The sequence below is a fragment of the Bombina bombina genome, chromosome 12 (genome assembly GCF_027579735.1).
Source record: "Bombina bombina isolate aBomBom1 chromosome 12, aBomBom1.pri, whole genome shotgun sequence".
Classification (NCBI taxonomy): Eukaryota; Metazoa; Chordata; class Amphibia; order Anura; family Bombinatoridae; genus Bombina; species Bombina bombina.
This window is the reverse complement of record NC_069510.1, coordinates 106,640,160-106,666,872: the sequence shown is the minus strand read 5'-3', so window position 1 is coordinate 106,666,872 and position 26,713 is coordinate 106,640,160. Positions and strand designations below refer to the sequence as shown.

The 26,713-nt window shown below is 42.0% G+C and overlaps 1 protein-coding gene across 1 annotated transcript in view; it reads left to right on the top strand.

The window, feature by feature from the left end:
* Nucleotides 1-26,713, top strand: part of LOC128643061 (protein Wnt-7b-like) — a 111,619-nt gene that overhangs the window by 38,769 nt on the left and 46,137 nt on the right. Inside the window, exon 2 of the mRNA XM_053695995.1 lies at nt 131-357. Within this exon, the coding sequence (XP_053551970.1) occupies nt 131-357 (227 nt within the window). The remainder of the gene's footprint in view (nt 1-130; nt 358-26,713) is intronic.

The following is a 26,713-nucleotide window of genomic DNA, read 5'->3' as shown; positions in this document are numbered from 1 at the left end:
CTGCTTTTGTTTTATCCTGCTGTAGGAACCATGTTAATAATATAAACTAATTGTCGAGGTGAGATAGGGAAGTTTCAGTGTTTTCTTTTCGTTCTATATTTAACTTATTTTGTATATTTTTGTTCTTCAGAGGGGTGTCTTCAGTACTGGCCCTTGGAGCTAGTATCATATGCAGCAAGATGCCAGGCTTGTCGTCTCGCCAGAGAACTATCTGCCAAGCTCGTCCTGACGCTATAATAGCCATTGGTACAGGAGCTCGCATGGGAAATGAGGAGTGCCGCTACCAATTCCAGCGCAGCAGGTGGAACTGCAGCTCTTTAGGGGAGCCAAGTCTATTCGGACAGGAGCTAAAAGTAGGTATGTGTGATGTGTCTGTGTTATCTACCAAACCGTGAAATACGCATATATATATATAAAGAGATATAGAATCATTATATTATAAATTAGCAAATCTAGGCAAGTATCCCACCATAAAGGGGATTGCTGTGTTTAAATCAGTATTTGGAAGCAATATCTAATTTGCATATCTTACCCAGAGTTCCCTGGTGCATTGGTAACAATGTATACAGAGTACTTCTGGGGAAGAGCAAGCAGGGATACTTGTCTAGAAACTTCACTAAGCAGCAAGTTAAACGAACCTTCTGCTGATGAGAGTAAAAAAACTCCAGAATTTTAAGCAACTTTCTTATTTACACCTATTATCAATTTTTCTTTGTTCTCTTGGTATCTTTATTTGAAAAAGCAAGAGTGTAAGCATAGGAGCCGGCCCATCTTTGGTTCAGAACCTGGGTAATGCTTGCTGATTGGTGTCTAAATGTAGCCACAAATCAGAAAGCGCTACCCAGGTGCTGACTTAAAAATGGGCTGGCTCCTAACCTTACATTCAAATAAAGATACCAAGAGAACAAATAAAAATTGATAATAGGAGTAAATTAGAAAATTGCTTAAAACTGTCTGCTCTATCTAAATTATTAAAGTTTAATTTTGACTAGACTATTCCTTTAAGCGCTAAGGCTATGGAGCGCAAAAAATCAGTTTAGGAAGTGGAGGTCTTCATTTAGTTCTGGGCTATACTATTTCAATGAAACTCAAATATAAGACACTTCACACTTACATACATACAAATACACACATATAAATACACAAATAGATATACACCTTTGACCCCTTCCCAGTCCATTGTCATTGTCATATATCATATCCCTTTAATTCTAGTATATAGTTACTAGTTTAAATGATCCATGTGGTGAGTCTTAGCACAGTCAAACAGAGTCCTTTATACTAATATTAAGGTTGGGTTTGCTGACTGACTGCCACTCTTTATCTGATCCCACAGTCATCAAACTGGGGTGTGATTTGTGTTTAAAGAAGTAGGTGATCAGAGTGGGGGACATCTTCAAATACCCAGATAATAGCACATATTACCAGTTCAGGAAGGAGAAAACTCAGCAGTCTTCGGAGGAGTTTTGTTGAGGTTAGGAATCAGCTTATGTACAGTCCGGACCTCAAGGGTGTCAGAAGAAGCTCGGGGTCACCCCACCTGAGATCTTCCTTGTACTTGCCGGTCCATCATCTCTGGTCCTAGTGAAGGTAAGCTGTAATCCAGATGCAACTTTGTTTGGGCTACACTCTCCTTATGTGCATATCTTTTCCTGGGATCTGTATTAATCCTTGATGAAGATCTTTCTCTAGATAGGTCGATCTATGGGGCAGGTATTTCCTGAGACCCTTCAGCAACTGGTAATGAAACTGCGTAAGCCGGATCTCCATGTTTTAGAGTTGTAAGAAGTTCGGCATAGCTCCGGCACATTTTAGATTCCAATTCACTTAGGAGGACGAGCAATATTCAATGAGACCCCACCATAATGAGCACTTGTGAGAGTAGGGAGAGAATATAGAACATGGGTATCTACATGTATCTACATGTCAGGAAACGCGTATGTTCCGGGCTCAGAATTTTGTTAGGTACCTTATTGAGGTTATATAAGCGTTAGATCCATGTACAGTGCTCCTTGTTTGACTGTAGTATAGCACAGCCCAGTCATCAGTAGTGTCAAGCTGAAATCACAGCAGATTATAACTGCTTAAACCCTAATTACTGGGGGGGGGTTGAAAAATATAATATGAGGCCGCCGCCATCTATTTCAAACGGTCTGGATTAGAGCTTCTGACTTCGAAATTGTAGGAAAACTAGCACCATTCAACTCAATATCTTCTATTACGATAGTAGGTGTCAGTTGATATAAGGATGACACATTTGAAGAATGATAATCAGAGGATTTGACTTAGTTTTAGACAGAGCTTCCAATTTTTACGTCCTAGCATGGCCGCCACCCAGACAAGCCCCTCTGGTTAATTTTATTTAGCGCTAATTGCTACTGCAAGGTCGAGTGACTCATTTGGCTTGTTAATTATTCATATCTGTCTTCAAAGGTACAAGACAATCTTATAATTCAACAGGGAAATTGTAGAACTCAAAGATATTTTTGTGCTAATTATCTGCTTTTTAAAACTTAGTAGCTTTCATCTACTTAGGTAAATGAACAGCAACCAATACTGTTTAAGGGCCACATATATAGCTCCGTAGTCCTTAAAGGGCCATTATATTGTAAAATTACTAATATTTGATTAAAATGACATGAACCAATCCAGTTGTTCCCAAACGTTTTACAGACAACACCCCCTAGGTTCTATAAACTCACCATCAGCAAATTTACCTAATAAAAATAATATTCAGAATAGTCGTGCACGACCCCTAATGCAATATGATTTAAAAGAGTTGCAATTAATTAAATATTTATTCAAAATTTGAATTAAACTCTTTAGTTTAATTAATTATCTTGAGTTTGTGTTATTAGCTTTTTAAAGTTGATAGTCACTGTGAGAGTGTTTTTTTTTATAAAGGTATTTAGAGCTTGATTACAAAAGAAGTGCAATTAATAGATATCTTGCACTCAGTCACACTTTATTAAAAGTGGATGGTTACAAATTTGCAGGGACAGGGGTCAGCAACCTTGGCACCCCAATTGTTTTGGAACTACATTTCCCATGATGCTGAGACACTCTTTAGGCTGTCTGAGCATCATGGGAAATGTAGTTCCAAAACATTTGGGGTGCCAAGGATGCTGAACCCGGCTCCAAAAGATTAGAGCATGTCATTTTAACACTATAATTGCCCTTTAAAAAGTAATAACATTTAGTAGATACAAAGGGCACTTTAAAATTCTTCTATTCAAAAATAAATATCACTAATGTGCTGCTTCTCTTGTATACTGATGTGCTGTCACATGAAACAGGAGGCCGGCAAATTGAAATTTGGCAGAAAACAATCTACTGCTCACTTAAAATGAATGTTCTATCATGCAAGTTTAATTTTGGCTTTCTAATCTAGGATGCCAGGTGTCCAGTAAACTCTATATAAAAATACCAAACACTTAAATGTCTATTTTTAAAGTCCCCTAAGTGTCAGCTAAATGTATACGGCCTCCTGTGCTTCTATTCATTATAAAAATGGTCAAAAAAAGAAGTAACACTGTGCATTTTCTATTATGTGTTAAAGGCAGCCGTGGAGTGTTAGATCTAGGGTTGCCACCTTTAGTTCCGGCCAATCCCGAACACTCTTGCGCCATGCCCAGGACACTATGTATAATTATTATTATTATTATTATCATTTATTTGTATAGCGTTGCCAAATTCCGTAGTGCTGGGTACAGTGAAAGGGGTATACAATGACAAGGATTTGTGATAAAATACAAAACATAACAAAACTAAACAAATCTAGTACAGGAGGAAGAGGGCCCTGCCCCGGAGAGCTCACAGTCTACAGGTTTAGGGTGCAGAGACATAAGGTTAGGGTAGCTTGTCACATCGGTTGTAGTTGCAGCAGTGAGTCAGGCAGTTCATGTATTAGTTTAGTTCGGATGAGGGATGGAGGAGAGATGGTAAGCCCCTCTGAATGGGTGGGTTTTCAAAGAGCGTCTTAAGCTATATAAGGTTGGAGACAGTCTTATGGAGCTGGGTAGAGAATTCCAGAGGACAGGAACAGCACGTGTGAAGTCTTGGAGACGGGGCCGGGATGTAAAGATAACAGGAGGAGTGGAGAGACGTAGGTCAGAGGTTAATCGAAGAGGACGGGATGGGGAATATTTCACGATGAGAGAGGAAATATAGTTGGGAGTTAGACTGTTGAGTGCTTTGTAAGTTAGGGTTAATACTTTAAATTGTATTCTGGAGAGTATGGGGAGCCAGTGTAGAGACTGGCAGAGCGGAGCAGCTGATGTAGATCAACGACTTAGGTGGATGAGTCTAGCAGAAGCATTCATAATAGATTGGAGGGAGGAGAGGCGGTGTTTTGGAAGGCCATTTAGAAGTAGATTGCAATAATCAATGCGTGACAAAATAAGGGAATGAATAAGTATTTTTTGTAGTTTTTTGAGTAAGGAAGGGACCAATTCTGGAAATATTGCGTAGATGTGAACATCAGGATTTGGTAAGCACTTGTATATGTGGGTTGAATGTGAGTTCTGAGCTGTGTAACCCCAAGGCAGCGGACCTGGGGTGAGGTGTTGAGAATAGAGTCTCCAACCATCAGAGAAATATAATAGCACATAAACACAAACTCGCATATACGGTAGATATTCACACTCTCACACACACACTCACTCTCACAAACACTCTAACACATTAACACACACTCACACAAACATACTCTCACACAAACATACTCTGACACACATACAAAGACACTAACGCTCTCTCATACACACACCTTCTCTCTCTCACACACTGACACACGTTCTCTCTCACACACACTATCTCACACACACACACACACACACACACAAAGACAGTAACACTCTCTCACACACACACATTCTCTCACAAACTGACACACGTTCTCTCTCTCACACACACACACACACACACACACACAGACACTAACACACTCTCACACTATCTCTCACACACACAAAAACACTAACGCTCTCACACACACACTCTCTCACACACTGACACACATTCTCTCTCACACACACTATCTCACACACACACACACACACACAAAGACAGTAACACTCTCTCACACACACACATTCTCTCACAAACTGACACACGTTCTCTCTCTCACACACACACACAAAGACACTAACACACTCTCACACTATCTCTCACACACACAAAAACACTAACGCTCTCACACACACACTCTCTCACACACTGACACACATTCTCTCTCACACACACTATCTCACACACACACACAAAGACATTAACGCCTTCTCTTACACACACACACACACACACACTCTCTCACACACTGACACACATTCTCTTTCTCACACACTCTCTCAAACACACATAAATACACTCACCCACACACAGAACACAGACACACACACTCATACACAAAGACACACACACAGAGACACACTTCCACACTCAGACACACTCCCACACAAAAACACACACCCGCAAGAGATAAGTAACTGTAGGCATGCGCAGTGTCAATTTTTTTAGCTGTGGATGCTTCCTACCAAACCCAGAAATTTGCATATCTGACTCAGCTTCAAATCCAGACACACAAATGGAAACCTGAACTATCCGGGTCATTCCTGGACAGGTGGTAACCCTAGATAGATCACCTGTGTGTGTGCTCCTGGCAGTTAAGGGGCTCAAATCAATACTACGTACATGTGTTACTGGCAAACAAGGGGATGAAATGACTGCTCAGTTGTGAAATATATAGATGGTGGGATCAATGGTGGGGCCTTATGTTAAGTCTTTAGGGGGCATTGTGTGACTCTAACTACCACCTGTGCCCATTCACCGATAGGTTGTCCGGAATTTTTATAAAACATAGCTGGCAGCCCTATTCCTATCCCTTTAATTATAAAACATTTTTTGTTTTTGAAATGTATTCTTACTCAAATTGGGTTTCATTTTATTCTATAATAAAATAATAATTTATATTTATTAGCATATGTAAATTTAGTGGTAACTAGATTTCCATAATTTAAATATTAGATTCCTAGCTAATAAGAGTATATGTACCATAAAATCTTGATACAAAACAGTATTTGTAACACATCCATTTCTATTTTAGAATTACATTAACCCCTTAACGATCAGTTACGTACCCTGTACGGCACTAGTCGTTTAGCTCTTAAGGACAAGCACCATATCCTGTACGGCACTGATGTCCATGGCTCCTTCTGCCGCGATCTCGCTGAGAGCTACGAGATTGCACTATTTCTGCATGCCCCAGGAGTGGGACAGTGCAGAAATAGTAGAGCAGGAGATTACTGATGCAGATAGACACTGTGGCCCATATTTATCAAGCTCCGTACGGAGCTTGAAGGGCCGTGTTTCTGGCGAGTCTTCAGACTCGCCAGGAACACAAGTTATGAAGCAGCGGTCTAAAGACCGCTGCCCCATAACCCTGTCCGCCTGCTCTAAACAGGCGGACAGGAATCGCCGGAAATCAACCCGATCGAGTATGATCAGGTTGATTGACACCTCCCTCCCATTTAGCGAGGTCTTGCGGACCTGATCCGCAGTGTCGGATCAGGTCCGCAAGACCTTTGATAAATTGGGGCCCGTGTGTCCTTCTCTGCATCGGCTTGAGGTGGTGCCGACTGTTGAGCGGTGTTAGAAGGTAAGGAGGGAGGCGGTGGGCGGCGGTGGGCGGCCCATCACTGGAGTGGGGTGGGAGCGAGCAGGACCATTATACTGACAAAAGTTTTTTGTTTTTGTTTTTTTGTTTTTTTTAAATTTATTTTGTTTTTCCATTTTACAAAAGACATAAAGAATCAATCATGATACATTCCCAAGTCCTTACTTTACATACTAATCAAGTATAAAACAATTCAAACAAATAAACTTCTAACCTATTTCAGTGCTCTGTGGGTTGTTCGTATTAAATTGAGCTGTTGTTGCTCAACTTGTCCATATCAGACTATTTTACGCTAAAACATTTTCCAAATAATCTCACCTAGTTCAATCGATTCCCTTATCGACGTGCCTCCTCAGGTCCTCCCCAGCCTCCAGACCTGTTGTTCAACTACTGCCCCCATGTGTGGTTAGTGTAACTCTAGCTTCCTTTTGTCTAGTATTCTACCTCAGGGTGTGTTGTAGGTCTCTTCCCACAAGAATCTGGCGTCTAGGAAGAAGGGCAGCTTGTTTCTTTTGAGGAAGCCATACTCCTCTAAACTAATAAGCTCTGCAGTTCTCGCTACCCAAGATTCTAATGTCGGGGTTGTAGGGGTTTTCCATGCTCTAGCGATCACTGATCGTGCCCCATTAAGCCCTATCCTGACAAAAGTTTTTTAATGGTGGAAGGGAGGGTTCTGCTACACAACAGAAAATATGTTACTGGGGGGGTCTACTCAACAATCGCCTGGAGGGTGGAGTTGGGGAGGATGAGGGAGGGCCGCTGCACTACAGAAAAATAATATTTAATACATTTAAAACAAAATAACATAAAAATATATAAAAACTGGGTACTGGCAGACAGCTGCAAGTACCTAAGATGGCAGAAACTAGTTAGAGGAGGGAGGGTTAGAGAGCTGTTTGGGAGGGATCAGAGAGGTTGGAGGGTAAGGGGGGATTCTACACTGCAGAAAATAAAAAATAAATAAAAAAGATAATTACAAAAAAAAATTGCCTTAAAACTTCATAGTGGCAGATTGTCTGCCAGTACCTAAGTTGGCTGGACCAATGGGGGTGAGGGAGGCAAGATGGCTGTTTGGGAGAGATCAGGTAGGGATCAGGGGGTATGAGGTATCAGGTGGGAGGGTAATCTCTACACTATAGCTAAATTTAACCTTGCAAGCTACCTGATTGACCCCTTCATTGCCGGGAATTTCAGAAGTGAGGTGCACAGCTTCAATTAGTGGCCTTCTTATTACCAATAAGCAATGGCAAAGCCATGTATGTCTGCTATTTCTGAACAAAGGGGATCCCAGAGAAGCTTTTACAACCATTTGTGTTATGACTGCACAAGCAGCATGTATACAATTCCAGTGAGAATCCCAAAGTTTTTTTAAAAAGTTAACAAATGTTTTAATATGATCGCATAAGCAGCGAAGAGGTGGCATTAAATATACCAAAATGGGCCTAGATCAATACCTTCAGTTGTCTACTAAAACAAAATATAGTTTTAATATGTAAAAGAAAAATCATGGCTCTATTTCTGTTAAATGGAGAGATAGCAAAAAAAAGGTTAAAAATCCTCTGATCTTGTCTGCAAGTTTTCTCTGAAATTCCGGGTCCTTACGGGGTTAAACACTAATTTAAAATTCAAACACGGACAGACAGTATTACCATGTAGCGCTAATTTCCTCTGAGAAAAAAATACGATATATAACTAATTAAGCTCAAACGTCTCTTAAGTAAAATACACAGTATGAGCATATATGCATATGTGCAATATGAAATAATAGTACCCTTCTAGAGATAACAAGGTGACCACTACCAGATGTAGTTCCACTTAGTCCGTTGCAACACTTGTAAATACGTCTCACAGTTCAGGTAAATTGAACAACAGATCTTTTAGTCTCCAATAAGCATGTCTCTATGTGCAGGGATCCGGTGTGAACTCGGGCTTGTGAAAAAGTAACTGCAGCTCTCTCAAAAAGATGCTCCATCCAAACACTCTGGGGCCGATTTATCAAGGGCCGAATGGCTCCTGATGCCCTTGTTCCGTACCTTCAGGCTCGCTGGAAACAGCAGTTAAGAAGCAGCCGTGATTGAAACCCTCTACTAGCAGCCGATTGGCCGCAAATCTATAGGGGGCGGCATTACACAAGCAGTTCACCAGAACTGCTTGTGCAATGTTAAATGCTGACAGCGTATGCTGTCAGCATTCAGCGATGGCTGTCGGACATGATATGCTACAGCGTTTCATGTCGGACAGACAATGATAAATCGGCCCCTCTGTATCAAAAACTTAACAACTTTCAAGCTTTTTTAGTGTAAATGTGGACCTAGATATATGCAAGCATTTTTAGTATAAAATCTATCCCCCTATATACTAACTTAGACCTCTTGATGAGTAGGGAAATGAAAATGGATATATGAGGGGCACACTACTACTGTTTTTAAAACTAAAATTTATGACATATAGTACTGCTAGGAACAATGTATTAGGTTATATGTTTTTTAATACCATTATTTTATATTTAACGGTTTGAACTATGAAATATTTAACTATGCTTTTTAATTCAAATATGCAAGATTATGAAATATGTATGAATAGAGGATAACATTTTAATTCTCCAGACCCTGAACTAACAGAATACGATATTTTGTTTTCATTGTGATTAGCAAAGGTTTCTTGAAATACATAACTAATATTATGCACTTATTGTATCAATATTTTAATATGTTAACATGTATATCTTTTGTGCTGTGCTCTCATCATTTTGAAGTTGATACATCAAGTGCATATAAGGGATATATTTTACAGTTTAGCTGTCATAACAACCAGGTGTGAGTGAGTGTCAGGGTGCCAGGAATCAGACTGAGACGAGAAGTGCAAAAATAATCACACTTTTATTAATAACAAAAAAATAATAAAAAGTCCACAAGTCAAATAACAAGCCAGGAGTCAAAACCAGAGCTGGTAGTCAGACGAGCCGAGTCAGGAGCCAAAGCAAATAGTCAGACGAGCCGGAATCAGGAACAAGGAAAACAGCAGAGTCAGGAACAAGCCAGGGATCAGGAACCAGGAAGGACGTAAGACAGCCAGGTAATACACAGGAACTCTCACAAACAGGTCTGAGACAACGCAAAGGCAAAGCATACTGAACAGCGTTCCTTTAAATAATAAGTGATGACATCACAATTCTGAGACTGCATCCTGTCTCACACAGATGATGCACACCAGTCTGGCCATAAAAGGAAGTGCAGGAAATGAGCAGCATCCCACACAATGCACCATAGGCAGCAAGAGAGGTGAGTAAAATGGCTGCCAGCAGCACATGGCAAACACAACAGGGAAAAACCCCTGACAGTACCCTCCCCTCAACGACCCCTCCCCCGCGGGAGGACAAAAGGCTTATTGGGGAAACGGCATGGAAGGCACGGAGGAGGGTGGGAGCATGAACATCAGAGGAGGGAACCCAAGAACGCTCCTCCGGACCGTAGCCCCTCCAGTGAACCAAATACTGTACACGGTCCCTGGACATACAAGAGTCAATAATGCTGCTGACCTCATACTCCTCATGGTTGTCAACAAAGATAGGACGGGGACAAGGCAACACAGTGGTAAACCGATTACAATCCAATGGTTTCAAGAGGGAGACATGAAAAACATTGGAGATGCGCATTGCAGGAGGAAGGTCAAGAGCGTAGGCCACAGGATTGACCCATCGGAGTATTCGAAAAGGACCAACATAACGGGGAGCTAGTTTATTGGAAGGCACATGAAGGTTCAAGTTGCGGGAGGACAGCCAAACTCTCTCACCAACCTGGTAGGAAGGCGAGGGCAGATGCCTACGATCAGCCTAGAACTTTTGGCGCTGCATAGAACGATGCAGGCAATCCTGAATCTGCACCCACATGGAACGGAGTTGCCGGAGATGCTCCTCCAAAGTCGGAATACCCTGAGACATGAATGAATCGGGCAACAAGGATGGTTAAAACCCATAATTCGCCATGAACGGGGATAACTTGGAGGAAGCATTAATAGCACTATTACGAGCAAACTCTGCCCAAGGTAACAGTTCAGACCAATTATTGTGGTGATCTGAGACATAGCAAAGGAGGAACTGTTCCAGAGCTTGATTAGACCGTTCCGCAGCCCCATTAGATTGAGGGTGATATGCAGAGGAGAAGGAAAGCTGGATCCCCATTTGAGCACAAAAGGAACGCCAAAATCTGGAGACAAACTGGCTACCCCGGTCCGACACTATCTCCTTGGGTAACCCATGTAAACGGAAGACCTCCCGGGCAAAAATTGAAGCAAGCTCCTGAGCGCTAGGCAACTTCATCAAAGGAATGCAATGTGACATTTTAGAAAAACGGTCAACCACCATAAGGATAACAGTATTGCCATTGGAAACAGGGAGCTCGACAATGAAGTCCATGGAAAGATGTGTCAAAGGACGCTCACCATTAGCAATAAGTTGAAGAAGACCCACAGGAAGACGTCGAGGAGTCTTATTCTGTGCACAAACTGAGCAGGAGGCAACATACGCAGCAACATCAGAACGAAGACCTGGCCACCAGAATTGTCGAGTGACAGACCAAATCATTTGGTTCTTGCCTGGGTGACCTGCGGCTTTAGGATAGTGGAAAGTGTGCAAAAGTTTAGTTCGAAGATTCTCAGGAACAAAACACTTACCACTAGGTTTCTCAGGAGGTGCATTGGTTTGTGCAGCCAGGATCTCCTCCCCCAAGGGAGAAGTCAAATTAGTACGTATGGTAGCTAAAATATGGTCGTGAGCTATAACAGGAGTAGGTACAGACTCCTCCTTGGACAGAGGCGAAAATTGTCGAGAGAGGGCATCAGCCCTAACATTCTTACTACCAGGCAGGTAGGAGACCACATAATTAAACCGAGACAAAAATAGCGCCCATCTGGCCTGTCGGGCGACAAACGTTTTGCTTCAGATAGATAAGTTAAATTCTTGTGGTCAGTAAGAATGAGCACTGGCACGCTAGTACCCTCGAGAAAATGCCTCCATTCCTTGAGTGCCAAAATTATGGCCAGTAATTCCCTGTCGCCAATTTCACAATTGCACTCCGCTGGAAACAATTTCTTAGAGAAGAAACCACACGGATGCAAGAAACCGTCAGGCGTAGGACGTTGAGATAAGAGGGCACCTACTCCAGTCTCAAACGCATCGACCTCAAGAACGAAAGGCAGGACAGGGTTATTGGCTCCTTGGAGGACGGATTTTGGGGTATCTGAGGATCAGAAGGTAAGTGTTGTGCTTGTTACATGCTGTCACTTATCTTTTTTTTTTTTTTCGTTTTCAAAAGCTTTATAAATAGATAAAAGAAAAAGAAAGCAACACACATAACATGATATGTTCATTACATGGGACTCAGGTACATTATTCACATTTCAAACGTGGATGGCAACTCAGGACAAAATCTGCGTCTAGTCTGTACTTCGTACATGTCCAAAATGTATAGAAAAAGTCTCTCTTGTAGAAGGACAAAGTTCTTTTAGACCCATACAAAGGCCATTAAATGTTGTCATATTTGCCATCTAATAAGGTACTCATTACCATCAGGGTGTGAACATGCCCGGGGTCCCAATGTTAAATCTTATAGTACTTAATAAGATAACAGGAAAAATTACATTAGTAATCATAACTTTTAGAAAGAATAACTTGGTCTCCTGATGTGTGCTTACACTCATACTCCACGCCAAGAGCATTCTGAAATGTGTATTAGAGTAATTAGAGAAGGAAGGCAAAAAAAAGAAAAGATAAGAAAAGAAAGAGGAAGGGGAGAGGAGGGGTGGGGTGGGGGAGAGGGGCCGAATGGGCTCTTCATACATGGAGCCCCATAGGATCGTATGGGAGCAGTGGGTTCCCAATGTTAGTCATCTATGTGTTAGATTCTAAATTAGGGGCATGGGGCCTCCAGAGCCCCAACATGTATTCATGAATCTCTATTTTGTCGTCTCTCATGTATCGGAATCTCTCAAGCTGCAAGTGCCTGTCAACCTGGCACGACCAGTCAGTTATAGATGGGATTTCAACCTTCCTCCACCTCCTGGGAATAAGGGATTTAGCGTTGTTGAGCATGATAAAGAAAAGCTGTTTTGTGGGTTTGTCTTTTAGTTTGGGAAGGCCGTGGAACAGGAGGAGGCCGGGTGATCTATTTAGGGAGACACTAAGCTTGGTTTACATGATGTCTAGAATTGAATGCCAGAAGGGCCCAATAAGCCCGCAGTCCCACCAAATGTGGAGAAGAGTACCCTGCTCCCCGCATCCCCGCCAGCACCGCCCATCTGTTTGTTTGTAAATTATTTTTATTCTGTCTGGTGTGAGATACCAGCGGGACAGAAATTTATAGTTAGTCTCCAACATCCTTGCTGATACCGAAGCTCTTGTGTGGGTGGTTAAAATTTTAAACCATTCCTTATCAGATGGGGCAGGTATGATCTCTCGATTCCACTGCCTCACATAACCAGGCAGTGGTGTATCTTTATGGGAGAGGATTAGGCGATAAGCTATAGAGATCATGCGTCTAGGTGTATTAGGCAGCAAGCATAAGGATTCAAGTGTAGTCAGTTGTCCGGTTATATTATTCAATTTTTTATGTGTCATGAGGTAGTGTGGAGCTGTACATGGAAGTACCAGGAAAGCCCAAGCCCAGCTTGCTCCAAGTCCTCCCTTTTCTTGAGTCTGTGTTCCGTTAACAGTCGGTGAAAAGTCAGTTGTGTTATCTGGGTCCTGTCTACCTTCACTTGTTGTGTGTTTGTAAAGGGCATGTCTGGGTTGTCCACAAAGGGTGTGAGTAGTGATGGGTTTGAGGAAACATGGGGGTGCTCCACTAAGGTTTTGTCCCATCTAGTAAAGAATTCTCTGAGAAGAAGATAGTGTTCAAGTGAGTGGGGCCTGGATCTGGCGGAGATCCAACCCAGGATTCCTCGGCTCAACGTCCCTAGATTTTCTCCGCCAATTTGAACCCATGTCTTGTTCTTGGAATTATGGCACCATTCTACCTGGTGCTGGAGATTGATAGCCTTACGGTAAGCCAACAAGTTAGGAACACCCAACCCTCCTCTCTCTTTTGTCATATAGAGAGTTTGTTTTGCTATTCACGGCCTTACTCCCCTCCAAATAAACCCTTCAATCACACCCTGCAATTTATGTATGTAATTGTGGGCAGTGGGACCGGGAGAGTCTGAAGGAAATACAGTACGCGGGGAAGGATATTCATCTTTACGATGCCAATCCTTCCGAGCCAGGAAACCAATTTATTTTTCCAGGAGGAAGATCTCCGGTAATTGTGTTGAGTAAGTCTGTGTAGTTGGCCTCGAAGAGGGTCTCAGTTGTCGGAGTAAGGTTAACCCCCAAGTATCTAAGGCTACGGGTTTGGATGCGTAAGGGGCACATGGAAGAGAGTCGGCTAAATTCAGCCTGAGGGAGACTGACATTAAGAATTTCCAATTTAGATTTATTTAGATGAAAGTTTGAGTATCTACCGTACTCCTCAAATACCCGTAGGGCCTCTGGAAGCGTAATTAGTGGGTTTGTCAGCGAGAGCAGCACGTCGTCCGCATACAACGATAGTTTATGTTCTTGGGCACCTATTCTTAATCCCGTGATTGTCTTGTTATCTCTAATCTTCTGGGCTAGGACCTCCATGACCAGGGCAAACAGCAGTGGCAACAACGGACACCCCTGTCTGGTACCATTAGATATATTAAAGGGGCTAGAGAGTATGTTATTAACTTTCACCTGCGCTGAGGGGGCTGTATAAAGGGAAAAAATCCTTTGTGTGAACAAATGTCCAAACCCAATCTTCAACAGGACTGCCTTCAGAAATTTCCGCTGATCCTGTCGAAGGTCTTTTCGGGGTCCGTAGAGACCAGTACCAGCGGGATCCTATTGACCCGTGCATAATTTCCAAGTATTGTGGCTTTTATGGTGTTGTCCCTGGCCTCTTGGCCAGGTACAAATCCTACCTGATCTGGTGAGATCAGGTTGGGTAAAAATGTATTCAGTCTGTTGGAGAGGACTTTAGCAAAGATCTTTATGTCCACATTAAGGAGGGCGATTGGTCGAAAATTTTCTGGGCAGTTTGCTGGCTTACCTGGCTTTGGGATAGTAGTGATGTGTGCTGCTAACATGGTGGAAGGAAAGCCTGGGGAAGTGTCCAGAGTGTTGAATAAAGAAGCCAAATGTGGGGACAAAATAGTTTTATAAAGCTTGTAATGTTTGGCACTAAAGCCATCTGGGCCTTGGCTCTTCTCCGACGGCAGGCTGTCAATAGTTCGTAACACCTCTTCTGTGGATATAGGAGCTTCTAGTTTCTCCATATCTGTCTGCGATAGTGAGGAGAGCATAACAGAGTCCAAGTAGGAGTCCATATCTAGAGGGGTCGACCGCTCGCTCCCCTCTAACAAAGAGGGAGTGGAGTTCTGTAAGTTATATAATTCATGGTAGTAAGTTCGCAGGACTTCTGCAATATCTGGGTTACTTGAGTGTTTAGAATCATGTCTATCTGTGAAGGAGTGAATGTGCATTTTTAGACGTTTCCTTTTGAGGGCCCTCGCCAGAAGCTTCCCTGGTTTGTCTCCAAATTCATAGAATTTCTGTTGGTTCCTTAAAGCCATTTTTTGGTGCTCCAATGTGTGTAGGTCCTGAATCTCTGTTCTAGCCTGTTTGAGTTCTGCTTTGACTGAGGTGTCTAATGGATTTCGTTTGTGTTTGGTTTCTAGATTGCGTATGTTGGTTAGGAGTGAGGTAAATTTAGTCCTAGTTTGTTTAGCCAATAGGGCCTTTTGTTTGATAAGTTCGCCCCGCAGTACGCACTTGTGAGCCACCCAGATTACATGTTTAGGTGTCTCTGCTATATTATTTATAGTAAAATAGTCAGTAAGTGTAGTTTCTATCTTCCCCTTAATCAGTTGGTTATTGAGCAGAAAGTCATCAAATCGCCATATGAAAGGATGGTCTGGTATTGAGGGCCATCTCAATTTGCATAATACTGGGGCATGGTCAGACCATGTCATAGGAAGGATTTTTGTGTCCACTACAAAGGCCAGGGTCGATTGATCAGTGAAGATATAGTCTATTCTCGTGTATAAGTCATGAGGGTGGGATAAAAAAGTATAATCACGTCTCGTAGGGTATAGTGTTCTCCAGGTATCGGGAACAGCCAACTCTTCTAACCTAGTGGTACATTGTTTAATGATTCTTTTTGGGGTAGAGGCTAGCCCTCTAGAGGTGTCAATTTGGGGATCAAGGGGCAGATTAAAATCACCTGCAAAAATCAGAGCTCCTTTTTGCAGTTTGAGTATTTTATTTGTGAGTACTGTCATTAATTGATGTTGTAGTTGGTTAGGAAAGTATGCATTAACTAATGTGACCGGCCTGTGGTATAAAGTGCCCACGATAATCAAGTATCGGCCCTCTGGGTCCCTCTCCTCATGTATCAGAGAAAAGGGAGATGAGTGTTTGATAAGAATGCCCACTCCAATTCTTTTAGTAGGGCCTGAGGCAAAACAGGATGTTGGGAATTCGGTGTTTGGCCATTTCGGTTCCCTACGCTTCTTAAAATGGGTTTCCTGCAAATATATTATATCACAGTGAAGTCTGACTGCATCCCTCAGTAAGTGAGATCTCTTCTCTGGTGTGTTAAGACCTTTTACATTTAATGTCATGACTGCCAAGTTGTGTCTATTCTGGGGCTCCATTTTGCCCAATAGGAGGGGGGTTGAAGGAGAAGGGAAAGGAGGGGGGGAAGTTAAGAGGAATATGAGATATAAGAGAGCGTGAGCTAGTTAAGGAAAGCAAGAGTTAGGAAGTGGATAATGAAAATCCCAATTATACTGGGAGTCAGTGAAGCAGATATAGTGTAACAATTCTATCTCTCTCAGTTATCTAAGAAAGAGAGAAGGAAAAGCGAAGTAAAGTAAGCGTGGGGTCAGTATCTCCACGCCCGATTAGTTTATAATATATTAAAAAAACGTAAGATTTGGGGGTCATACTATTAATGATTGTGTGTTGGCACTGGATTTACTTAGGTATAATAGAGGGAGGTGTATCAACCCGAGTCCCACCCTCCCTGAATAAAATATTAGTCCCATAATGGTTCCCTAGGTTATGCATTAGGGAGGTGAGGGTCCCCATGATCAATATTTTCTAGTCACTCATTGAAATTATGATCTGACAGGGATCTACTGATCAAATTTATAATGGCGTGGACCTACGTTGTAAGACTGAGAGTTATCAAACGAGAATATACATCCTCCCAATTTTATATATATTTATTAAAACTAAATACTAGTGTAGGCACGTCAGGGATGAGCAATACATTTAATATCTTCCCAGAACCCTTAATGAGGTATTTTTCCCACATCGCATATTCAGAGAAACTTTTGCAACAAGATACATAAAATATACATTCATTGGCATATGCAGCAATCATTAGGTTTTTAGATGTATCTCTCACCCCGTTAATGTGGCTATATATATATGCTAGCCCCAGGGAGGATAATCAGTGGGTGCCAGGTCATGTCCTGGGAGAGCAGCTTTTAAGCTTTCTCAATGTATGGCAATATATAGTGCGGGGTCTATGTGAACCTAAGGGGATGCTATGTTTTAATGTACTCCTGAGCCCTTGCTCAGTGCAGCAGCTTCATTTAGTGGCAGGTATTGTTCAACATGTATCATAGTAGTGCCTCTACGTGTGTGGAGGATGTCTTATAACCCAATGTCTTTACTCATCCATGAGGCCAGTTGTTCCTCCTTATACTAAACCTATAAACATATTCAAACAAATAAACCCTTCAAACAGTTATTGATCAACTTACATACCAGTCAGCCATTGTCAGCAAATGTAGTTGCACCTACCGTGCCGAGAATATGTATAACAACTTCAATGAAAAAACATAATACTTATCAAGTCTCTTTTAATGTGTCCCTGATCCATAACATGAGGGTAGGAGTCACCTCTCAGGTGCCCGATGTTTGGGCGACGTCATCTTTGTCTTGTGATGGAGGGTCCTGTTGGTAAGCTCCCATCCGATCCGGTTGTTGAATATCAATTTCCAGTGTTTTGCAAAACTCTGGCAAGTCGGCTGGTGTCCTGTAGATTGCCTGTGTTCCATTCTTAGAGGCTATGAGGCATACCGGGAAGCCCCATTTGTATTGAATTTTGTGGGCCTGGAGCTCAGTAGTTATAAACTTGAGGTCCCTTCTCTTCTGCAGGGTAATCTGACTTAGATCAGAAAAGATTTGTAGCGGGATCCCTGCATGCGTTACCGTTTTAAGGCTCCTTGCTTTTTGGTGATCCTTTCTTTGTCTTTATAACTAAGAAATTTAATTGTAACGTCTCTAGGAGGTGCCTTAGGAGACGGTCTAGGCCTGAGAGCTCTATGAGCTCTTTCAATAGGGACTTCCGTGGAGTTTGTTGTGCCCTTAAGGGTGCGGAACAGGTCCTGCAAGTAACCTTCCAATGCAACATTAGTGACTGATTCCGGAATTCCCCTTATCCTGACGTTATTTCGCCGTCCTCTATTGTCTAGATCTTCCATTCTGGAGAGTAGGAACTGTATAGTCTCTTTGTGATCTCGGATGTGCTGTGAGTTATTTTTAACTCTGGCTTGGAGGGTGTCATGCTTGATTTCTAGTATTTGGACTTGTGCGTGACTTGTGTGATATCCTTTTTCAGATCGCCAAAGAGCGACCTCATTTCAGCTACAACTTTGTTAATGTCATCTTTGGAGGATATAGTATTGAGGTCCTCTCTAGTTAAATACTCCTGTTGTGTTATGGGGGGGGGGGGCAGCGCCCACATCAGCAGAGTTATGGACAGGAGAGGTGGTTCTATGTTCAGGCATGTCTGTACTTGAAGTCGCAACTTTAAGGTAGTTAGTTAGGCTTGTAGACTTGGTGCTCTTCTCTGTTTTATTGTTTTTCCTACTGGACATGTTATTATTAGCATTTAGGGTGCAGGGGCAATCAGCCTGCAGCACCTTTGTAGTAGGCTCACTGTTTTAGTGTCTCTCTTTTTAATGACCAGAGCGATCCCCTTCTTTATATTCTGCCAGAGTGTGTTATACAAAAGATCACTCCGTGCTTACTGGGAAGCAGTTAGTTATAACCCCTAAGTCTATGTGGTTTGCCAAGTAAATGTTTAGACATTAGGCCTCAGAAACTCCAGTATAGTAGTATGTAAGTCCTGCTCATCAATCATCCCTCCCGGAGCAAAAGGGTCCCCAAATATAATATTGTTGTCTCCTAAGCTGTGGTCGCTGTGATCTGAGCTCCAGTCCTGTACACTCTGTGTGGCCTATAGATGTGTGAAAGGTCTAACTGCTTACCAGACGTTATGACCGCGTGGCATGGTTCCAATAGGCATCGCCTGCTATATTCCTGTCGGCCTGCCTGCCGCTCTGCTCCGGATACCCTCCTGAGCCTTCTGTTAGTGTCTCTGCACTTACGTTGTCTGAGGTGGTGCCTGCTAGTTGCAGTGCGCGGCTCCGGCCTGTTAGCACGGCGACTGTGTTGAGGTGAGCCCGGAGTCTAGAGTAGGCCTCAAGATCCAAGTCTGTTGCGTTCGGTGGATGTTTTTCAACAGCTGTCACCTCTCCCTCTCAATAGGTGCCGTGCATTGTAAGTTGTCCGTGCCTGTGATGATATTCGAATTTGTGCAGCTTAAACCCCTTTATTCAGGTATTAATCGGGCATGGAGCTTAGGAGCCAAGATTTAAGCAGCCATCACCCTGCGCGGCTAGGCTCCGCCCCCGCTGTCACTTATCTTTTATCTTGTGAGTAATTTCCTATTAATGGGGGCTGTTTTATTACATTTGTTTTAATCTGCACTTAGATGCGTGTTTTTGTTTTTGCACTCTCTCCATTTTTGTTAACAAATTTAAAATTCCTATGAAATATTTGATTTGAAAAAAATAATTCATTTACTGTTTATAATTCATGTTTTTTTTTTGCTTTAGAGCATTTTATTTATGCATTGTTATGCTCCTTTAAAGGGACAGTCTAGTCAAAATTAAACCTTCATGATTTTAAAAATTTTAAACAACATTCCAATTTACCTCTATTATATAATTTGCTTAATTTTCTTTCTGCATTACTGGAAGCTAGTTAACTCGTTAAGTAATCCAATAACATGAGGCATATATGTGTAGCCACCAATCAGCAGCTCCTGAGCCTACCTAGGTATCCTTTTTCAACAAAGAATACCAAGAGAACAAAACAAATTAGATAATAGAAGTAAATTAGAAAGTTGTTTAAAATTACATATTCCATCTGAATCATGAAAAAAAGAATATGAGTTTCATGTCCCTTTAAACAAAAAGTAATATAATTATATATATATATTTTTTTATAGTATAATTTTTAAATAGGCTTTAACCTTATACATAGCTTTCTAAAGTTATAGCAATATCTAGAATGATATGGTATCGCTATGTCTTCTTTACTAATTATAATATCCTTTAACCCCTTCACGCCGTTAGGGCGTTCCAAGCCTTCCTAACAGCGCTGGGCTTTAATGCCGTCCTACCATATATGGCCTCCTACAGCTTCCCCTTTTGACGTAGGTAAGGATCGCCTGGGGTCGTCCCAATGATCCGATCTCGGCCTTGAAATAATACGATCACATCAACGATCGCGTGATTTCATTTTTACTAAATGGGTCTGATTTATCAAAGCTTCAACTGATAATGCGCTGGAAGTCTGCGTTAAATTTGACGCAAAGTTGATCCGCCATAGTTAACAAAGCGTCAAGATCGTCAAATGTTGAAATGTGTGATGTAATATACTCTCCCGCGATATCAATCCGATGCAGATCGATGCTTGTGTTATTCGAGTGGACTACTGATCATCCACGCTCACATTCGACTCATCTTGACCCTCTTGCCAATTTATCAAACATTCAACAGGTACGCTCGCGTCAATTCTGACGCAGCATACCTATCGTTGAAACTGACGCCCTTGAGGCCGCGAATGCCATAGAAATCAATAGAAGTCTGAAAACACAGAAAGGTTATGTCCGATGCTGCAAGAGAATGAAGCATATTAGATAATAAAAGTAAATTAGAAACTTTATTAAAATTGTATACTCTTTCTAAATCAAACAATATTATTGCTCCAAATTTGGTGCACTAGTAGATATAGGGATAAAAATTTAATAAATACATTACTACTTATGGATTATGTTACATCTTTGTCTCTCATTACAAAGCAAGGGGACAATATTATTGCTCCAAATTTGGTGCAAAGTATTGCTTCGAATGATGTTTGATTCAATAAAATCTTAAATTGATAGTTCAAAGGGATGAGTGATCAATGACTCAAGTATAGAGCAATTTGATTCGTTAGTGATAGTAGAAAATTTATATTTCAATCAGATTGGCTGATTGAATCAAACATCATTCGATTATTAAAATCATTGTCAGTAATATTACACTGTGTAGCCTAATGTCATCATCAATGTTTATCTTTAATACTAATGTCACAAATGCATACTTTCAAAGTATAAAACGCAATGTAACAAATGGCACTTACCAGTTCTAATGAGTGATCAATGACTCAAGTATAGAGCAATTTGATTCAATAGTGATAGTAGAAAATTTAATTTAGTAGTAATTAGGGTTACTTTAGGGGGTGTGAGGTTAGGGGGCTTAGTAATTAAATTAGTTATTTGTGTTGTGGGGGGTTGGCGGTATAGGGGTAAATAGGTTAATTAGGTGTATTGCGATGTGGGGGGTTGGCACTTTAAGAGTTAATAGGTTAAATAGGTTTATTGCGATGTGGGGGGTTAGCGGTTTTAATTATGTTATTTGCGGATTAGGGGTTAATAACTTATTTGCGGATTAGGAGTTAATAACTTTATTATTTTGCGATGTGGGGGTTGACGGTTTAGGTGTTTGTTAATTAATACTTCATGTGGGAGGTTAGTTTCTTTTTGTTATACTTCGTGCGGGTGGTTACGTGTTTTTTAGTTATTTCGTGAGGGCGTTTGCGTTGTTTTTTTGTTTTTTTAAGTCTTCGGGTTTGCCTACTGTGGCAAACCTAGCCACTTCTGGACTATAACATAAGAAAGGTTGTCTATAGGCTGTATATTGTGCTATGTAGATGTGACAGACCCTTCTGTCAGCACTGAAAGAGTTAACTGTGTTCAGCTTTAGCCTCAGCTATTGTGCACTGTCATTAATGTTATTGATACACAGTCCATTGTTTAATCAACCTCAGAGAGCAGACCCTAGATGAAAAGGAAAGCCAAGTGTGTGTCTGTGTTTAAATTGTTATCAGCTTGAGCAAGGTATTCTATTGTATCATGTAAAAGGGCGTGTTCCCTCCATCTAATGTACAACATTCTTTCAACCCCCCTTCTGGGGGGGGGTCAGACCTGCATAAATACTGGGCATATGAGCCTTAATAAAATGCATTCTGTTTAAAACCTGAAAACTGGCTGGGTTGTGAATTGCTGATTCCCTATGCAGGACATTGTTCCCTGGTGTTAACCCTTGGTATCCGGTTGGTACCGTTACAATTGGTGGCAAGCGACGGAATGAACCTTATCGCCCAGAAGAGCAACTACACAAGCCAGTAACCTCAGGAAGAGGGGGATTACTACAATACTGACTAAGATGGAAGGAGTACCAGGGACCGAAGTGAATGGAGATGGATTATTCTAAGCTAAAGAGACAAACGTAAAAGGAACTGCTAGAAGCCAGGGGAAAGATAGGCAGCAGCAAACCCAAGGCTATATTAATTGCTGAGCTGATGGAGGGAGACAGAGCTCGCAGCGCTACGCCTCCAGCAGCCATGGAGGAGACCCTATACCAGAGGGAAATGAGGACCAGGCTGGAATTTTTACCCCAACCTGTACCACGGGATATGCTATCCGTGGTAATGGCAGATGTGCAGGAGTACGTGATGGCACACAGTCCGCGGAATGCATCCTCCCGAGCAGAATCCATTTTGGACGCACTCAGCAACCCAGTAAGACCCAAAATCCCATACCATGCATTTAAAATGTTTTGTGAGGAGAAGGATGAGATTGATGGGTATTTACAGGATTTTGAGAGACTGTGCGAGTTACATGATTTGGAGCAGTCCGTATGGGTGCCGGTGCTAGCAGGCAAGCTAGCCGGTAGGGCAGCGGAAGCGTATCGCGCTGTACCCAGGGAGGACAGCAAGGATTACGCTAAAGTGAAGAGAGCGATCTTGGAAAGATATGCCATTACCTCAGAGGCATACCGGCGCAAGTTTAGAGGCCTGCGCAAGCCAGAAAGAGATTCCCATGCAGAGTGGGCCCACAAGCTGGATCAAGCATCTCAGGGGTGGATACAGGCCAGCCAAGCTACCACCATGGAAGAATTGCGACAACTGATGCTGTTGGAGCAATTCTTTAACGGCTTGTCCCCAGAAGCCCAAGAATGGGTGAGAGATCGAAAACCCCTCACCTTAACCGAAGCAGCCAGATTAGCAGACCAGCATTTTGATGCCAGGAGGCACCATGGACTACAGCCTAACAACGGACGGGCTAATATACAATGCCACACCTGCAAGCAGTGGGGACATATGGCACGTGAGTGCACCCAAAATCGGAGCAGACAAGCTTGGAACCAGGTCAGACAGAACCTGGCCCCAAGGGCGGCTGCTCACCATTACCAAACGGAGCCAGCCGCTCATGAGGTGTTGAGCACCCAAGCCGAGGAACCCCTGGGAATTCTGCATGAGGTGATGTCGGTCCAGGGACTTCGGGATTCGGGAGCTACTTTAACCCTGATAGCTCCCCATTTGGTGCCGGATACAGCACCCACTGGCGGATCCGTGGCAGTACGAGGGGCAGGGGGAGCAGTATACCGATTGCCCACTGCTAGAGTGGAGTACAGACCCCCAGTCACCCCAGCAGCTGCCAGTTACCAACCCCCGGCGCACCGCTATACCACACGGCCTCCGGCCACGAACTACCCTCAGAGAGCCCGGTTCAATTCGCGGGGCTACTCACAACCTATTCGGTGCTTTGGATGTAAGCAACTAGGGCACAAAAGACCAGAGTGTCCCCTAAACGCAGCGAATCAAGCACAGTCCTGGAGAAGACCCGCTGGCGGAATCCCACATAATCCTCAGCCTGTGGCCCGCTACGTAGAGGCGCCAGAATGCTGGGGCAGCCTACATGAAGCAGACCCCGTGCAAGCTGCCCACCGGAATAACCGGCAACGGGTTAAAGTGAATGGGAAGGAGGTCAGTTGTCTACGGGATACTGGTGCTACCATGACCTTGCTTCAAGAGATCTTGGTGCCTGAGAAACAGTACACTGGAGACACTGTGGCTGTGAGGGTAGCAGGGGGCACTGTGTTCCGCCTACCTGTTGCCAGGGTACATTTGGATTGGGGAGTGGGCGCTAGACTTGTGAATGTGGGGGTCAAGAAGGACTTACCTGCTGATGTTCTCCTTGGAAATGACTTGGCCCCCCTTGTTTCTGCCTATGCTCCCATGGATCCCGCTGATGTTAACCCTGTGACTACCCAAGCCCAGTCCCTCCGGGAAGAGACGCTTCCATGTTTGGGGTGGGGGCAGTACTGAGCCAAGTTGGAGCAGATGGCGGAGAACACCCCGTAGCTTACTTGAGCCGAAAGTTGTTGCCCCGGACATCCCCAAGCCGATCCGTTGGGATCAGACTGTGTATGCCGGCTTGGTTCTGGGGGAGCATTGTGGCAAACCTAGCCACTTCTGGACTATAACATAAGAAAGGTTGTCTATAGGCTGTATATTGTGCTATGTAGATGTGACAGACCCTTCTGTCAGCACTGAAAGAGTTAACTGTGTTCAGCTTTAGCCTCAGCTATTGTGCACTGTCATTAATGTTATTGATACACAGTCCATTGTTTAATCAACCTCAGAGAGCAGACCCTAGATGAAAAGGAAAGCCAAGTGTGTGTCTGTGTTTAAATTGTTATCAGCTTGAGCAAGGTATTCTATTGTATCATGTAAAAGGGCGTGTTCCCTCCATCTAATGTACAACATTCTTTCAACCCCCCTTCTGGGGGGGGGTCAGACCTGCATAAATACTGGGCATATGAGCCTTAATAAAATGCATTCTGTTTAAAACCTGAAAACTGGCTGGGTTGTGAATTGCTGATTCCCTATGCAGGACATTGTTCCCTGGTGTTAACCCTTGGTATCCGGTTGGTACCGTTACACCTACGCTGCATCCAGGTGTATTCTGAAAATGGCAGGGTGGTGAAAGAATCCACCTGCAGCCCAGGTCGATTCTTTTGGCTGCGTGCGCAGCCAACATTCTTTTGGCTGCCTCGCACACCCAACATTTCTTTGAGAAGGCGTGCGCAACTGGCTACACCGACGGACGCGTTACAAATGCGATTATAGTATAGATATACAAGTATGTGCAAAGATATATGTAGAAATTCTAGCATTAATAATCATTTTTAAAACAAGAAAAAAACATGAGATAGGTAGAGAATGATTTATAGAAATACAAATACACATTAATTTATGTGAAAATATATATCAGATTTTTTGCTTAACAAATAAATAGAAAAATAACTATTATTGTTTGTTCAGGTATAAATATAGCTATTCCTTGGAAATCAACAGATAAAAAATAAAAGATTAGCTGTAGAGAAATGTGCTTGTTCATGGACAGTAATACAATGGTATAAATAAAGTTGGAAAAAACAGAATATCCGCAACATCGATGACTCTTATTTATCAACAGTCCGATGCTCATCGCGCCGTACTTGATGCGTGTGTTTTTGACAGACTTTTTAATAAATAAGGCTGTCGTATGTAGATTTGCGGCAGCGATGTCTGGCGAGCGTATTGACTCCAGCGTCGAGATTGACTCAATAATAAATAGGCCCCATAGTGCTTACATTGGAACATTGTTCCGATTTGAACACTATTAAACTGCCACGAAGGGGTTAAGTGCACCAGTTACATTAAACTTATATTTTTCATTCTTATGTAAAGGATATTTGATCTTGGTTCTTCCTTTATGTGTCACAGATCTCCAGGAGATGAGTGTGTATCTGAGGAGTGTATATATTATATCAAGCCTATTTTCATACTATGGGCTAGATTACTAGTGGAGCACTATTTTGCGCTCCCGTTCGCGCGTTTACTTTGCTAGATGGAGGTTTTTATGTGCACATCGGGTTGCGCTCGTATTAAAAGTTGAAAGTAAAAAGTTAGCGCAAGACCAAAAACCCCATGCGCAAAAAGTTGAATTTCAAATATTACAACTGCGTTTACATATTCTCCTATTGACTTCAATGGAGCGCGCAAACTGCAAAAAAAAAAACTAACACCCATACTCGCTCACTAACCAGACCACGTATATACAAGAGCGATAAACCCGACATGAAATATGAATATTTCACATTCCAATGTTCTTCACATAAAGGAATATGTTCTATATATATGATGATTTTTTGATCAAATATATATTTATACTTTTATCTATTTAAAAATAAAGAGAACTTTTTTATGTAAAGAAAATAGAAATTTCAAGCATTTCCATTAAAACACATTAGAAATGATATTGCATGTTTCATGGTATTTGACTGGGAAGGGATCCAAAGTGTGTGTGTGTATATATATATATATATATATATATATATATATATATATATATATATATATATATATATATATATATATATATATATATATATATATATATATATACATATATACAGTATATATATATATAATATATATACACATACAGTATATATATACTATATTTACTGTATATACAGTATATATACTGTTGTTAACAGTTTAGACAGTAACGGCTGTGTGTTGAGTTATTTTGAGGGGACAGCAAATTTACACTGTTATACAGGCTGTACACTCACTACTTTACATTGTAGCAAAGTGTCATTTCTTCTGTGTTGTCACATGAAAAGATATAATAAAATATTTACAAAAATGTGAGGAGTGTACTCACTTTTGTGAGATACTGTATATATATGTATGTGTGTGTGTATACAAGTGTATTTATATATATATATATATAAACACAT